Source organism: Medicago truncatula, chromosome 1 (genome assembly GCF_003473485.1).
Source record: "Medicago truncatula cultivar Jemalong A17 chromosome 1, MtrunA17r5.0-ANR, whole genome shotgun sequence".
NCBI classification, from domain to species: Eukaryota; Viridiplantae; Streptophyta; class Magnoliopsida; order Fabales; family Fabaceae; genus Medicago; species Medicago truncatula.
In genome coordinates this window covers 45263940-45280470 of record NC_053042.1, presented here as the reverse complement: position 1 = coordinate 45280470, position 16531 = coordinate 45263940, and the positions used below count along the sequence as shown (strand labels likewise).

Sequence of the window (16531 nt, the reverse complement as noted above, 5' to 3'; positions counted from 1 at the left end):
GGGGTATTAGTATTGTTGAGAAACAAAATTATTTACCCTTTGATCATTATTATAAAAAATATTTCATCTTCAGATTCCTTGAATATTTGATTATATATATATATATATATAGTATCATAAGCAAGCTAAGCCAAATATAGAACATTGGAGTAGTTTTTTTTTTTTATGGCACATTTTTTAATTCAAGGATATTTTTGTACATCTTAAAGCAATCAACACTTTTATTTCTCTTCTCCTTTCTCTTAAACCAATCTCTCTCCACAACTTCTATTCCAAAACCAAACACCGTTAGAGTCTTAAGTTCAAAGACTATGCAGAATGAACTTGTGATAAACAAAATGGTATGTTTGAAATGAAGTACTGAAAAATCATACGACTAATCAATAATTTTTACACAGGGATTCAATGACAACTCATTGATTTGGACCCGTTACTTAGCTATTGAATATTTATGTTAATTTTTCAGTTTCAGTGAATAGAACATTTCAAAGTTCGTCAATAGTTCTATATACGTTTATAACAAAACTTAAACAAATTCTAAAATAAAATAAAATTGAGTGTGACAATCAGAAACATAATACAGGAAGCTGTCTGTACTCATCCAAAAGTTTTGGTATATCATCCATGCGCAACTGCAACAAGAGTAAATGAAGACAATCAGAAAATAAAAAATGGTATTGTAATTTGTAGAATTATAATATAAAGTTTATTCAGTGTCCCTGCCTAATAACCCTGCCTTTTATAATCCATTTAATCACAAAAAGTATACCTGTGAAACGTTTCTGACATGATAAAATCGATGCATCACATGTTCGTCAAATCCAGGTTGCTGGTCAGATGTACTCTTTTCTCTAATTAAGTTAAGAAAGGAAAACAACACAATCCAAACTATTCATCAGTTAAGTTTGAAAACAAAATGAATTTCTCACAAACTAAAAAAATGAATAAACAATGTAGTTCTTACAGATGAAGCCGGTGAATTAGACGTTGGTAATCCCGGAGCAATGGTCCAAGCTCTTTGAGTTTGATCATATTTGGTTCAGCCTTCTTCCAGTGTTCACGGAGTGCCTCAATTGCCTTGTTATCGGAAATGGAATACCATTTCAATCAAATTACTTCTATGATAACAACGTACAGAAAAGTTTGTCATAACTAAAGGAATGTTTTACTTTACCAGTGAATTTGCAGAAACATTTTGACCTGCTAATCTTGATGCTAATTCAAGAAGCTCTTTGTCTTCCAACTCATTCACAATTGGAAGCATAGAATTGGACTGTGAAACTGATAGTTGTAATCTTCGTTGCAATTCTGAGAGAGGAAACTTCTCTACTTGGTTTTCCTGGCAAAGGTGATGGCAATAAACTAATTCAAGAAACTGAGTTGGATCTATTAAATGACAGGAAGTATTATATCTCCTAATTTAACCTAAGTTTGTAATATTCTCTTCAAATTAAGAGAAGTATCGAGAAGACAAAAAAGTGCTACGAAGATAAGGCAAAACAAGTTTAACCAATACCTGGAATTGAGGTTGAAAGTTACCATTAAGTGACGCTGCATCTTTACTTTCAGAAATATTTCTAGGTGGAGATGCAGTTAACCTATTTGCAATTGGGTCATCTGGTAAAACAAGCAAAGTGAGGGGAATTAGTTTTTTGAGTGCCTCTGACTCTTGACTAGTCGGTTCTTTTAACATTTATCTTATGAGATTGAAAGGTTCCTACTTCTCAATTTTCTCCATTGTAAACAGTAATTTTTTGAAAAGACTGCTCTCTTTGATTATAAATCAAAGCACAGACTGATTAGAAAGTTCCAAGATCAGAATATTCCTTCCGGTTAAAACAACAATCCTAGTGAGTGTACTCCTACAGAAAACCAGATACATGCATATAAAGAAAATAACATAATCCACGCAGTAACAGATATTGTTTGACAGACGCTTATTAAAAAAAAATTGACAGAGAATCTTGCTTGCAAAGAAGTCACTGCTAAACAAAAAACGGTTAAAACCCCTAATTTGCAAAGTTAATCAGTGAAAAATACTTGGAAATTTTATCTGAATTTAACAATAACAACAACAACAACAACAACAAGTTTGAAGACCTTAAAAGCACAATAAATACCTTGAGGGACTAACCACCATGGCTCGCCATAAGTTGATTTGCCATCAAAGCCACCGATTAGCAGATACCGTGAACCAATAGCTGTCATGGAGTGGTATGCTCGGGCGGGAGGGGGTTCGTTGCCTACGGATAGCCTCTTCCACGTTGCTGAAACTATACGAACAGAAATACAAACAATTAGCCTACTGAACAATTTAAGTAACTGAACTTGGTATTTCTCCAATAAAAAATCATTGATTATCTTCGTGACATAATTTAACACAAAGGAAGGCTAATATATGTGATTTGTTTCAAATAATGAATATGAACTGAATACCATGTTTTGCAAACTTCCCTTTTCAGTAAAAGTTAAAGCAACATGTAACATACACAATTTTTCATTCAAAGACATGATTTTGCATCATTAGCTCATTTGTTTTTTTTTTCAAGAATAAGTTATTATCATCAAATATTAAATATTCTACATGCCTTTTCATTTACTTGAAACATAAATAATTCTTCTTGAACCTCAAAAATGTTTCAATTATTATAAGGTTCCACAAGTAAGAAAGTGTTCGTTTGTAACTTCATAGGATCAAGATTTGTGAAGTACACAAAGGTTCTTAAACTGATTATAACAACAGCCCAACAAAAAGAAAAAAAACTTTCAAATCAAGAGATAATAAATTCATGAGATGAAAGCCAGATATTTATTATTTTGCATAAATTTTAAGGTTCATCAAGCATTCTTCAAAAGTAGTACAAATAAATAAAATAAAAACATAAAATGAAGCTAATAACCCTCCTTGGATACTAGAGGTCAACTCCTATAAAAAAACCCAAAGACTTCCGATTAATGAAACCGGAATCTCTGAATTTCCAACATAGAAGAAAGAAAATAGAAACAGACACCCTTCATGTGGCTAACATGCATCATATTCATCTAATTTTCTTTTCTCCCTCAAAGCATTTTGCAGTCCCAACTATAAATAAATTAATGTGCAATGATGCCAGAGAACATTAACAAGTTGACTTTAAATGGAACAGATCAACAGTAGAAAGAAAGAATTTCATGGTTCCAAAAACAAGAATGGTATAGATAAGCATAAGCCTGCATCATACCAGACAGGTAGACTGGGAGTTCTCACCTCTGTCCAATACAACGCAATCATTGTAGTAGATATCATAACGACTCAACCATCCACCGGTCCCGTGCCCGCCAAACATCAACAACTGAAAAATCCACTCCAACATTAATAAAAGAAACAAACAAATGATATGATTCTAAGTTAAAGTGGTAAATTCTAACAATCATATGGATGTATTAACAAGTCTTGTGGGATAAGGATTAGTTTTTTTTATTACTAGCAACAAGCCTTCAACCACCTTCACATGTCTAACATGAACATAACAGCTAGCCTTTTTAGATAGTGTTTGGCTTAGATCTTTTTAGGTTTTTCTTCTCCTTAAAAGCAAAAGATAGACCAAATAAATTTTAACAAAAGACATTCGACGAGAGTATGAGCATTGTCCAAAAAATTCTCGATCGGGAATACTGTGAAGTGTTTCTAGAGTCTTCCAGTCAGTTATGCTAGCTTGGCACAACAGACAATCAGTTATCAACAGCATTTTTAGTTAGTAGGCGTAGTGATAGGATCTAATATGTATGCATAAGCCCAAATGTTCAAGGCCCACTTAGATTTAAAGTGATACACAACTCACCAATTTCCCTTTTTGCCCCTGCCTTCTCTAGAACATTCTCACCTTCACCTTCAGCAACAAAGCCACACTCGTGAACGGAATTGTAACCGGAGTACGGTGGTTCTGACGACTTTAATGGCGGTCCACCAAGACTCCTTTGAACCTTCCCTATCTTCTTGGCACTCAATAACGTATAGACTACCCCGTCAACGGAATCCTGTAGATCCGGTAGGTCGGACCAATTGATAGAAACTCGAATTCACAGAAAAGAAATAAATTGTATTATTGAATTGAAAATAGATGTATTACAGAAGATAGTCCTGTAACCCTAGAGCAGAAGCTCCTCAGAGAAGAGACATTTCTCTCTCTGCCTAAACCCTAAGGTTCTGATGAACAAAATGATCAAAGATGCCTAACTCTATCCTCTCATTCCTTTATATAACCTCTCCACTTTCTTTATCTATTGTAACTAACTCCCTCTAAGTGGGCCTTGAACATTTGGGCTTATGCATACATATTAGATCCTATCACGTAGCTGTTAGTGTTAGTTGAACTTTTGTTAATTTGATTAGCCTATTTTGCAAGTTTTCAGTAGCTATAAACACTATTGAACTCAGAAGATCAATAACACATTCAGTTTTTACATTCTACAATCAAAATTTAATTCTCTCAAATCTCTCTCTTCTCTCTAGACTCTAACATCATGCTCCATGGAAGGTTCAAGATACTGTTAGATTCACCGGATATTCGAGATATCGTAAGACTTGCTATGTTGTACCCGTCGTTGTAATTTTAAACAATTATATTTGTGGAAAAATATTCTGTAGTACTATAAATCAATTGTGTGAAGAGTAGAAACACTAATCTGAATATATAGACTAGGCTTGTTTAATAGGCCTAATATGAAAAGCTAATATTAACATAATATGCACCCACAACAATAATTACTTATTTACAAAAATATTAAAAGTTACCAAACAATTTCCAACTTCCAAATAGTTTTGAAGCCAAACTAAAAAAACACCGAACAACTTTAACTTTACTTTTGAAGGTCTTATTTCATCTTTAACTTTAGAACAGCAATTAAGTTGTAAAAAGTTGGGCTAAACACTACCTTAATACCTAGCCTGCAATACAATTTTTTTTTAAAAATGTAGATTATTTTATTACAGAATGAGGTAGAAACAGTAGAAACATCCAATTTTTACAGTAAAAGACTAAAAGCAATCTAAAATATAGCAAAACTAGAAAGATAAATAAGGATTGTGCAAATGTGTTTACATAGTGTCCAGCATTTGTAACTGAATGGCCACAACGGGGAGATGGAGCTTGACCTGGAAGCTTTAACTGAGTCCACCCGGGTGTTTCATTCTCTTCACTCCACAACACATACAAACTATAAGTACATAACCCAATTGAATAAGGAGCCACAAATATTTAAATTTAGAATAAAAAAATGTATGAAATGGTGCAAATATAACCATGTTCTAATCAAAACAGAGACAAAGGGACGCAGATTGTAGTTTGCAACCGAAAACACATATTATAGAATACACGCCATTTGTTGCCAATCCTCCAATGACTCATTGCCATACGTGTTCAACTCATAATCCTCACCCACCTATGCTTTTTCCTGCCATTTCCCATCTCCTCCATATTCTGTTTAATCTATTCTGTCCCCGCTATATCCTGTCTCCCTTTCTAATGACATGCTAAGTTGCATGAAACTGAAATGTTGGTCGGGTTTTCTACCAATGTTGTAATCTTCTAGAGAAAATATGCTCCATATCGTATGGAAGGGACATGTCAAACTGCTAATTTATGGACACACCTATGGATTCACAAGTCAAGATTTTCTCTATAAAAAGGAAGCCTTTTCCACCCCCTAAATGGACTGAAGGCTTGTTCGCAAACTAAACTGTCCCATCACCACTTGAACATATATATCTTCTGTAAGTGTGCTCAATCAATTCTACAAGTTTCAAGTGTTATTCATACTTGGATACTATTAAATGGCAACCAAACCAGGAGGTCCAAGGTTCAAACCTAGAAACTAACATAACCACTAACTTACCAAACATTTTCCTATCCAGAAAAAAAAAAAAAAAAAAAACTAAATAGTGAAAGACATTTCATACTGACAAGAGATCGCATTTAATTTTAAATTTGAATAAATTCAACAACTTTCATAAGAAGATTTAGCAACCAACATACCATAGAGGACATGGATGTGACAATAGAAAATTGCAGCCTACAACTAAATAGTAAATAATCGACATCTTACTTGATAAACATATAAATATAGCAAAAAATATCTATACATACCTTCTTCTATAAGGCCCTTCAAGGCCCACAAATCACCCATAATTGGTCCACCTCCTCCTATCAAAGTCAGGCAAGAACACTCATTTCAATTAATAACTTCGTATGAGATTGAAATCGCATCCACAACAAATAGTATACTATATGCTCCCTCCATTTATTTACATGCAAGTTAGGGAAATCAAAGCAACATGATTATTAGGATTGGGGGGTTATTCCAGTCTCCAGAGCAGGACACACCCAATGCTTACCAAAATCCCGAAGAGACTATCATAAACTAAAAATGTTGATTCAGAAGTTAACTTTATCATGACACACGTGTAGGGGAAAGTGGTTACACCTTAGAATGAACTTTGGAGTTTCAGATTGGTTTATGAAGGTCAGCCGTGCGACAGCAGAGTACTTTGAATATAGAAAGGATTGACGAAAATTCCAAGTTCAATTTTATTAGCTACATTAAAGAAAAAGGGCATATAAGTCATGCAAATTTGAAATTTCATTAATCTTCTTGCCACTAAAGTCAAACCCAAAGGAAGTGCTGAATCCTCTCCTATAATTTTTTACTCAAATCTTCTACTATATTGTAACTAAGATAATAGGGACAGAATCAAGAGATAGAAATTCTTTATTCAGAAGGACAACGTTTGAAACATTGGTATCACAAAAAAATGCCTTTCCAATAAATATATTCTGCTTTTGATTTCTTAGAAAATACCCTAAGAGCACCCGTAAATATTTGACATTTTTAATTTGGATAAAAGGACTGGTATAAACTCGTAAAAGATATCAACATACAAGCAAATCAATTCTTAAACAAGGAAAATTATGAGACTTCACCTCTTCCACCATAAACAAGCAACCGTTTTTCGACCATTGTGGCAGTATGCCCACATCTAGGCTGTGGCAATGTTGCAGAAACTGAGAGCTCAGTCCACTCAAGGGATACTATGAAAGTAAGAAGACAGCATTACCACTTGTTAGAACTGCATAAAAGGAAATTGTGTTTTCAAGAGATAAAACCCAAATCCAGAGATAGAAAAATACTTGTGTCCAAGACATAAACATCGGATAGCCACTTTTTTCCATCCCATCCACCATACCTGCACCATTAACAAACATTTTAATTTAGTCCTAATCTTATCCAGTCAATTGGTATACGCAGTCAAATCAAATGTTATAGGTCTCACATAACAATCTTCCGGTTCCCAATAGATGAAGCTGCAGCGAAATCTCGCGGCGAAGGCAAGTCACCAAAGCCAGTTAGTTCAGACCATTGCCATATATCTTTAAACAACATTGTTCATTCCAAGTGCCAACATGCCAAGAAAACATTAGTGCCAATTTCAAACATTTCACAAAATGAAAGTTATCACAAAACAATAACCCAACAAATATAATACAGAATGTCTTACCAGTATCCAAAACCCAAAAGTCCCCCAACCTGTAAAATTCAGACATTATTAGGAGAACCAAACACACACACACACACACACACACACACAACACACACATAAAATAGCAAGAGCATGTGAGTTGAGATGCATTAATCTTCACCATAAAAACTATGAAAGCAAAAATTATTTTACTTAAATCTAATATTAACAATTCATTTATGATATAGTGTATGTTTGAATTTGTGATACTGTATGGGAGACCTAAGGAAATAGCTTATGACATGTCAACCCGTAAGTAGTTTTCAGCTTATTTCCACCAGGCTCTCTAGTATAGCTTATGAAAACAGCTAATAGCTTATATGAAAGTAGTTTGAGATCGTTTTGGCCCTGTTTGGATAAACAACTTGATTAAGCACTTATCATATAAGTGCTTATGTATAATTTATTTATAGAACACAAGATAAAATAAAGTCATACTAAATTTTCATATAAAGTATAAGCTATTTTCAAAAGCTATCTTTGTGAGCTTATGGAAGTGAGCCAAAAACAACTTTTGAGCATATCATAAACTGTTTTCATAATCTCTCCCAAACAGTCTCACAAATGCTTATGCCAGTAGATAGGCTCAATTAAGACAATCCAAACATGCCATTTAGCTTTTGTTATAGAAATAGCTAATACATAAGCACTTATATGTACATTTATAGTTTAGTTGTTTACCCAAATAGGGTCTAAGTATAATCAAGATTAACTCTTTCTCAATGTATTCTAAGTGATCTACAAAACATGTAATGATAAGATAGTGAGAAATAAAAAAAATAAAAAAAACTGAAACAGTAACTAGACCTCTGACCACCAGAACGGCCACCAAAAACAAACATATGACAATCAATAGCAACAGCAACATGAAATGCTCGTGGAGTGGGACCCACATGTCCATCTGAATCACTTCCAGTACACTCCGGTTGATACCATAGCTTAGCCTCTGAAAATTTCAACATTACAAAACGAATCAAATTCCAAATTTTGACAACAACCCACAAAAGAAGAGAGAAAAGGGTCACTAACCAATATCATAGACAAGAATATCAGTGAGAAATTTTTTGTCGACAAGACCACCGAAGACGACAACCTTGGATTTTCCAATATTAACAGCGGAATGACCACTACGAGGTTGAGGAGGTGTTCCTGCGTAATCAGATGATGATGCTCCGACCCAGTAATACATTTTTGGTTTCAATTTTCCGATTCCGATCACGATATTAGATCAACGTTCTCTATTCTATTTTCTTTCAGGTTTTAACAGATTTTGTAGCGCCAGTGAAAATTAACAAAAAAAAAAAAAAAAGAAATTGTCGGTAATTTTTTTTACCACGTTGTTATTGACTTTGACTAGTAAATTTTATAGTGTTTGACTTGGAAGTTTTTTTGTTTTTTTAGGAGTGTTTGACTAAGAAGTTAAAAAACGAATTGATCCTTTTCGACTTAACTAAAAATCTTAAATTTTGAATTCAACGCCACAAACTAAATTATCAATTTTCTTGCGACTTCGACCGACAACGCCACAAACTTTGCAAGACTTAATGGATTTGAGGAAGATTTATTTGGTCTAACAAAAATATGTTTTGAATTTAGTTTGTAAATGCACTAGTGTTAAATCTCTCTTTACTCCCTTATGCTATTCATCCGATTTAAGGAACTAGTTCTACATTGACGCAAGAAAATGGTTGACACCAAAAATGAATGAAAAGAAAGGAGAGAAACGATAATATTTTTAAAAAATTTGATATCTGAGAATTAATTCTAGTGGTCTGATCTCATTAAAAATAAGCAAAATTTTGTATGCTTTAACCTTATCTTTTTATTTTTACAATCGAACTTGAAACATTAAGATAAAATGACTTAATTGAGACGAGAAATGAATGAGAATGTAAGAAGGTGGGGTCGGTTGGGTAAATGATGTCCGAACCGAAAGAAAGAAAGAGAGAAGTTTTACTTCACAGATGACCCAACAACAACCCGTCTTCTCCCTTTCTTCTTCTTCTTCCCACTCAAATCACACTCATAGCTCCTTCATATTCACCATCACCAATTTCTCTCTATTCGGCTTTTGCTGAATTCTTCTAACTAGCTGGAGTTGAAACTCTCTCTTGATGATCATGCAAAACCCCGTGCTAGATCCTCCAGATCACAGGTTATTCATTTCACTTCACACTTTCTTCAATTTTTCATTTTTACCCCTTGCTTCATACTTTACTTCTGCTCATATAGTTAAAATCTTACAATTTCTTTGAAACGATTATACGATTATAGTCGTGGTGTTGGATTTACATAAGCCAACTTTAGTTGTTGTTTGATTTAACGTTTAAATTACATAACTATTTCAAGTGTTATGCTGCTATCATGTGAGTGTTAGTGTTTTAATTACAAAATTATTTTAACTTTTAATTGCGTAACTATGCTATTATGTGAGCTATGCTTATGAATTTATATTTTACACAAGTATTTCAATTGTAATTTAAGGTTTTTTTTTTTTTCTTTTTTTTTTTTTTTGTCTTATGCCATTTTTATATGCATGTTTATGAATTTATATGCATAGCCATACATTTAAGATTTATGAATTTTGTACAATCTTACGATTAGTGTTACGATTCCATGATCTACGACTTGATGTCTCCTTAACGATTTTACCTACCTTGAAATTGATAATTGAATGGTAATTATTTAGTTTTTTCTTTCTTTCTTTCGTTAATAGGCTTATATTGGTATTAGATTTATTCTTTTTTCTTCTTCTTCTGTAATAGATCTTCAGTTGAACTGCATTAATTAAACACGTGTGTCCTTTAGGGTTACTTCGGGCATGGAAGACTCCACTGCAATGACTATTGAATTCCTACGGGCAAGGTTGCTTTCCGAAAGGTCAATCTCAAGAAGTGCTAGACAGAGAACTGATGAACTGGAAAAAAGGGTATGTTAAAGTTTACGTTTTCTAGTTAGTGGAATCAAAATTTTGTGATCTCTCTTAATATTTTTCTTTAACTTCAATTTCCCGACAAATATATCAGGTTGTGGAATTGGAAGAACAGCTTAGGACGGTGACTCTTCAGAGGAAGATGGCTGAGAAGGCCACAGCAGAAGTTCTTGCCATTTTGGAGGATCAAGGGATAAGTGATCTATCTGAAGAATTAGATTCAGGTTCCGACCTTGACAATCCTTGTGAATCTGGTAATAGTAACAAGTCTTCAAAAGAGGGTGACAGGTATATGAGCTCGAACGGGAGACAACATGGGTCAGACGAACTGTATGATTCTCGTATGGATTCTACACAAGTATCCAATAGAAGTTTGTCTTGGAAAGGACGCCATCATTCTCCCCGTTCTCTTGAAAAATACAAGATTTCTAATATGAAAAGGCAAAACAGTTTTTCATCTGCCAGTTCTTCTCCAAAGCATCACCAAGGAAAGTCATGTCGCAAGATAAGACATAGACAAAACAGGTAAGAGTATAACATTTTCCCTCTAATTTATTATGCGCATTTGGTGTGTCAGTTCAGTCTTTGACCTGTGAATTCAAGTACTAAAATGTTAACATGTTCTAACTCTACTTTGAATATTTGCTTAAGTTTATTTACGACGCTTATTAGCTTTGTTTGACTTGTTATGGACAGTAAGTAGTAGATATTTAATTAAATATTTACAATCCAATTTTAAAATATGTTTCATTGAAATTCTTTTATTTTATCATGTAAATTATACTACAAGTTAAACAAAATGATTAAATAACTTTTATTCACAATTTTTATTACACGAGTAACACAGGCACGGATAATACAATCAATCAGGGCATTTTTATTAGAGAGACCACTGATGATGATGTTCTAATAGATTCAATTTTATCTTTAATTATGTATATAAGAGACCAATGACACTCTTGAGAGTAAACAATATTTTGATTTGTGCAACAAATGAAGCGTACACCAGTATCCTTCAGTAATCAGTGTACCACACACATAAGGGCTATTGATTTTTTTTTCTTTCTTTTTCCAGCTGAAATACTATGATAATTTCTGTTTTAAGGGGAGTAGGTTTAGGGCCTCTTGAGTGTCAAGGTTATACCCCTTTTTGTTGCTATACAATAAAATCTGAATGAAAAGAAGGTTTGCCGAAACCTCTCATACACGTAGCAACCTCCGTATTGTTTGAACACATTTATTTTGATATAATATGTTTGACCTTCCTTTTGGTATATATGTTGATGACTCTGTTTCATTTTATACCTTTAAGGAAGTGTCTTTCAGAATATCATTGGTTCGATTAAAAATATGAAGCTGCATCAATATTAATAAAAATTAAGCTTGTAATGAAAAGCAATAAATTTTTATAATCTTGTAATGGAAAGCGTGAAATTTTTATAATCTGGTACAAGATATGCATAACCCCCCAAATATACATTTATTTATTGTTCTCTTTGCTCACTTATCTTCCTGATTGCTTATGAACTTAATAAATATATGGTTTGAGTTTTCTCAGGTCAATGGTGGAGGAACCCAAAGGCAAGTTTGTCAAGGATAACTGCCATGAAAATGAATTTGTTTTCTCTTCTGAAGGATATCCAAGTAGTTCAGTTGGTGGGTCTAACATTCCGAGAATAGAATCTAAGGTTCCAGAGGAGGATCAATCAGAGCCGAACCTAGGTCACAAAAATCGCCATGTAGATGGATATGGAAGAGAGGGGGACATGGAAAAGGCACTTGAACACCAAGCCCAACTTATTGACCGGTTTGAAGCAATGGAGAAGGCTCAAAGACAATGGGAAGAAAAATTTAGAGAGAATAACAGCACAACACCGGTATGCTTCTCCTGGACTTATCATATTCACTTTGTTTTTTCTTAAAACCTGTTGTTGTTTGGTTGTTGCATGCATGGCATTGGTAGGAATGTTCAAATGTGATTTTAGGCTTCATATGATTTGATGTTAAATTTCAAGAAGTTGCTCCTTTCATTAGGAAAAGCAGACAGGAGTTTTCGTATGATCTTAAATTTTACTGTTTTAGTTCAGTAGCAGATATGCGACAGTATCTTCATATATGATTTTTGCATCAATTGATTTTAGGCAAAACTTTACCAGGATCCTTTAACTTACCTAATTTAAAGTTTCAAGCAAGTTTTATTTTTCCGTGTCAAATTATTCTTTTATCTTTCAAAATGTTTACACCTTTGAACCATCTTTTATTCTTAGTCGACTTCTGTTATAAATTTGTGTACATGATCATTGAATGATATACTATAAAGAACGTTTCACCACTCAGCACCACAGTTAGACTCTCGTTGACAACCACGACGTCTCACACTTAGATAAAACTAAACAATATAGTGTTCATTTTGATCAATTAGATATTGTAAGAATCTTTATGATGTAATTTATATGTCATCTCAATGAATTGAAGATGTAATTTACATTGCAAAATGGTCAAGCAAGACTTTTGGTGACATATGTAGATGAAAAATGAAGTTTGGTCTAACATTGTTGATGATTTTAAACATACATGTCTAACTTGACAAGGAAAAAAAGAAAATTAAGGACACGTTTGAAACCTTAAGTTAAGTTAAAGGACCTTTGGTGCAGTTTTGCCTTATTTTATTATTCAAATAGATTCTCTACTGCTCTTTGTCCCATCTAGAATTACTTGAAGTCTCAACTTTGATTTGTGTCATAAATTATAAAGGATTCATGTGATCCGGGGAATCACTCGGATATGACTGAGGATAAAGAGGAAAGCAAGGATCAGATTCCATACTCTTCTAAGGTGGTCACATCAGAGGCCCAAGAGCATACATCAGAGCCCGGAGGTGTCTACTCACCTGAAGAAATATTGAAATCTGAGGCCAGGGATGTTATGTCAAAATCATATGACGACACAAGAGGTTACAACAACCAAAACCGCACAAGTTTCCGCACTTCCAATTTGCTTGGACAAGAAAAGTCACATTCACCGCTTAACGGAAACCAAAATGAGAACTCAGTAAACTGTCAGTATCAGTCTTCTGAGACGAAACATCATGGTCCACATGGCCGTGGTTACCCTGATTCCGAGCCTTCTCATTCCTTTCCAACTGATAGTCAAGATGGTCTTCACCAAAATGATGCTTCAAAAAACAAAAATGACCTCTATGCATTAGTTTTTCGGGAACAATCCCCTGAGTTCAATGGGGTACTTGAATCCCTGAAACAAGCTAGGATATCCTTGAAACAGGAGCTTAATAGGTTGCCACTGGTAGAAAGCAGTAAAGCTATTAAACCGTCTGCTTTTGTAGGTAAAAGTGAAGGTAGATTTGACATTCCTGTTGGACTTTCTGGTCTCTTCAGACTACCGACAGATTTCGCTGCTGAAGAAGCAGCTTCTAGATTTGGTATTCATGATTCAACTAGTGGATTTGGTTCAAACTTTTATCATAATAATAGTAGAGGCATACCTAGAACTTCTGATGGTCAATTTGTGACCAACCCTTATTACGGCACAACGATGAGCTTATTTGCAGACGATCAATCTCATGCGACCCAATACTTGGAAAACGGACTGATATTTGATTCTAAAAAGTCCCCTTCTGATCCTTTTTTGAACAGAGGAGGCCCACCCTATTCTGGTAAACCCGTGTATCCCTCGTTTCCCATCAATCCTTCCTATCAAGTTACATCACCGCAGATGCCGTTTGATGGTGAACTTTCAAGACCCTATTCAAGTAGAACAGTTGAGGTTCCGCTTGCTGATCGCTTCTCATTTCATGGTGACCATTTAAGATGAACCGTGTATATAGTTCCATTAGTTTGATAGCAGCTTCGCCTATAGTGTTGAAGTGATGTTGTTGTTGTCATGTATCATATATGTACCTTGCAGGTGATTCTATGTATTCTCGCTAGTTTTGTTGTGATGATATTTATTTATATGACAATAAATATCTTATATTTGTATTGACTGTGCATATTGCATGCCATACTCTCTGGCAGTGAAAACTTTCTTGTCATATATCTAGTTCTGTGTATATTTCCTATATTTGTTATTGATAGTGTGTTTATACTCACCATCACCACCATCATCAATTTCATACATATTTTCTTTTAAAAATTACTATGAGGTACTGCCAGATGATGTCATGGCAATAAATAATAAGGTTTAATTTGCATTGCCAACTTTTTCTCAGAATATGCAAAGTGATCCATTTCTTGAAATAGCTGATTCATTTATTATAATGCATTTTCTCCTTACAAAATCACTTTAGTGTTATCAACATCGCATTTTCACTATCAACTATCAAGTTGTGTGGGTTTGGGTGTTATAATATAATACTTACAAAATGCAGAAATTAAAAAATGTATAATAATTAGCATTTTTCAAATATTATAATACCCAAATCCACAAACTTATATATATTTCGAAGGGTCTTGTTAACATGTAATTTCAGGGCATTTGTTAAGAAATAAAAAGAAAAGTTTGAGTTAAAAAGTTAATTTTAAATTTTAAAAATTTATAAACATACAATTTTGAGTACAATGTTTTTAGATTCACATGTTATAGCATTTGTATGTTTTTAAACGTATTTTTTCACAACTCCGACAAACATATGATAAGATAGTGATGAATTTCATGAGTTTTGTCTAAGAGTAAAATAAAATGTAGGCATAATAAACCTTTTGTAAAAAAAAAAAAACTTTTCTTTTTATTTTTTTATTTTATGTTTATAGATATATGATGAGCTTTTATTCGTAAGCAAACATACAACAACATATATATTTTTTTAAACAAACATACAACAACATATTTAATATTGGTATTATTTTACATATTTAATGTTATCTTATTGTAGTTTACGTCGTCATCACACCTATGCAACCACTCACCATCTCTTATGTGAGTGCTCTTTTGCTTTTAAGTGGTGGAATTGGTTTTCCTCAACCTTCGATCCTTCTCTGGACCTTTCTTGTCATGTTACTTTGTTTGTTATCTATCTTTGACAGAAATTGGAGTTCACAAGTCAAATTTTGGCTTAATTGGGGATGTCATAATAATTTGAAATTTGAAAAACAGGTGCCTAATCACATTCAACCACAAAATTTACTCACTAGTGTCATCAATATATCTGCATCAAACTCTAAACCATATAAGATTTTAAAATTCAATTCTTTTTTAGGCGGCGTATCACCCTCCATCTAGTCTGAGATTAATCGGTTAATTAGATTCATTCTCTTAACATGTTGCTTTAAGTGTAATTTAGGTATTTCTATTTTTCTAATTATCATTCTATTACTTTTTTTTACTAAACCACTATATTACTCGTTTATGACTAATTTACACTTACACGTTGCTTTAAGTGTACTTTCTTTTCTAATTATCATTCTATTATTTTTTCTTTTTTTACTAAACCACTATATTATTCATTTATGATTAATTTATTATATTTACACGTTTTTTAAACAATACGTAAAGGGAAATGCTAACTTGTGTGTTAAAAAGCTAAATATTTTCAATACAAAATTTATGTTTTAGTTCTTTTCTTAAATTCTTAACTTATGCATGCATGATCCTAAAACTATAAATTTGTTCCAAGTAAATTAATTATTTATTTTTTTTGTTGATAAAAAGTATTTCTATTACTCCCTCTATCTCTTTCTATAAGATTCCTCACAAATTTTACATATATTAAGAAAGATGATTATAACTATAAGTTTATAAAAAATGATATTACTTTTACACGTTTTTTGAAGTTACTTTTACATAATTACACTTATATTTAATGATATAATTGAAGAGATAATTTTTTTTGTTATTATAACCCTAATCTATGTTGAAAAATTTATAGGCTCATAAGGTGGACTCTCTACTCCAACCAAAATTTCTTTATATGCAAGATTCTAAGATCAAATCATGGACCACTTAATTAATTAAAGGGTCAAAATTCCTTTTTTTAATAGAGATATTTTCATAAAAGAATTATCAATGCATGTAAGAATATAAAGATA

At 33.1% G+C, this 16531-nt stretch overlaps 2 protein-coding genes across 4 annotated transcripts; one reads left to right on the top strand and one right to left on the bottom strand.

The window, feature by feature from the left end:
• Positions 1–339: 339 nt before the first annotated feature.
• LOC25485821 (protein GLUTELIN PRECURSOR ACCUMULATION 3) lies at positions 340–8826 on the bottom strand. Of its 2 annotated transcripts, XM_013613937.3 has the most exons (15): positions 8585–8825; positions 8363–8501; positions 7535–7563; positions 7310–7406; positions 7167–7222; positions 6960–7067; positions 6126–6182; positions 5082–5173; positions 3248–3332; positions 2121–2273; positions 1517–1617; positions 1175–1339; positions 965–1077; positions 770–851; positions 340–632 (listed from the first exon to the last, which is right to left on the bottom strand). In XM_013613937.3, the coding sequence occupies exons 1-15, from the start codon at positions 8742–8744 to the stop codon at positions 567–569; spliced, it is 1503 nt and encodes a 500-aa protein (XP_013469391.1). In that variant the 5' UTR covers positions 8745–8825; the 3' UTR covers positions 340–566. The 2 variants fall into 2 exon arrangements, with proteins under 2 accessions (XP_013469391.1, XP_024640642.1); XM_024784874.2 differs by lacking the exon at positions 340–632 and having other exon boundaries at positions 770–888; positions 8585–8826.
• A 611-nt stretch (positions 8827–9437) lies between these two features.
• Positions 9438–14574, top strand: LOC25485820 (uncharacterized). 2 transcript variants are annotated; one of them, XM_013613933.3, is made up of 5 exons: positions 9438–9710; positions 10321–10484; positions 10582–11012; positions 12046–12364; positions 13242–14574. In XM_013613933.3, the coding sequence occupies exons 2-5, from the start codon at positions 10377–10379 to the stop codon at positions 14316–14318; spliced, it is 1935 nt and encodes a 644-aa protein (XP_013469387.1). In that variant the 5' UTR covers positions 9438–9710; positions 10321–10376; the 3' UTR covers positions 14319–14574. The 2 variants fall into 2 exon arrangements, with proteins under 2 accessions (XP_013469387.1, XP_013469388.1); XM_013613934.3 differs by having other exon boundaries at positions 9439–9710; positions 10364–10484.
• The last annotated feature ends 1957 nt before the right edge of the window (positions 14575–16531 follow it).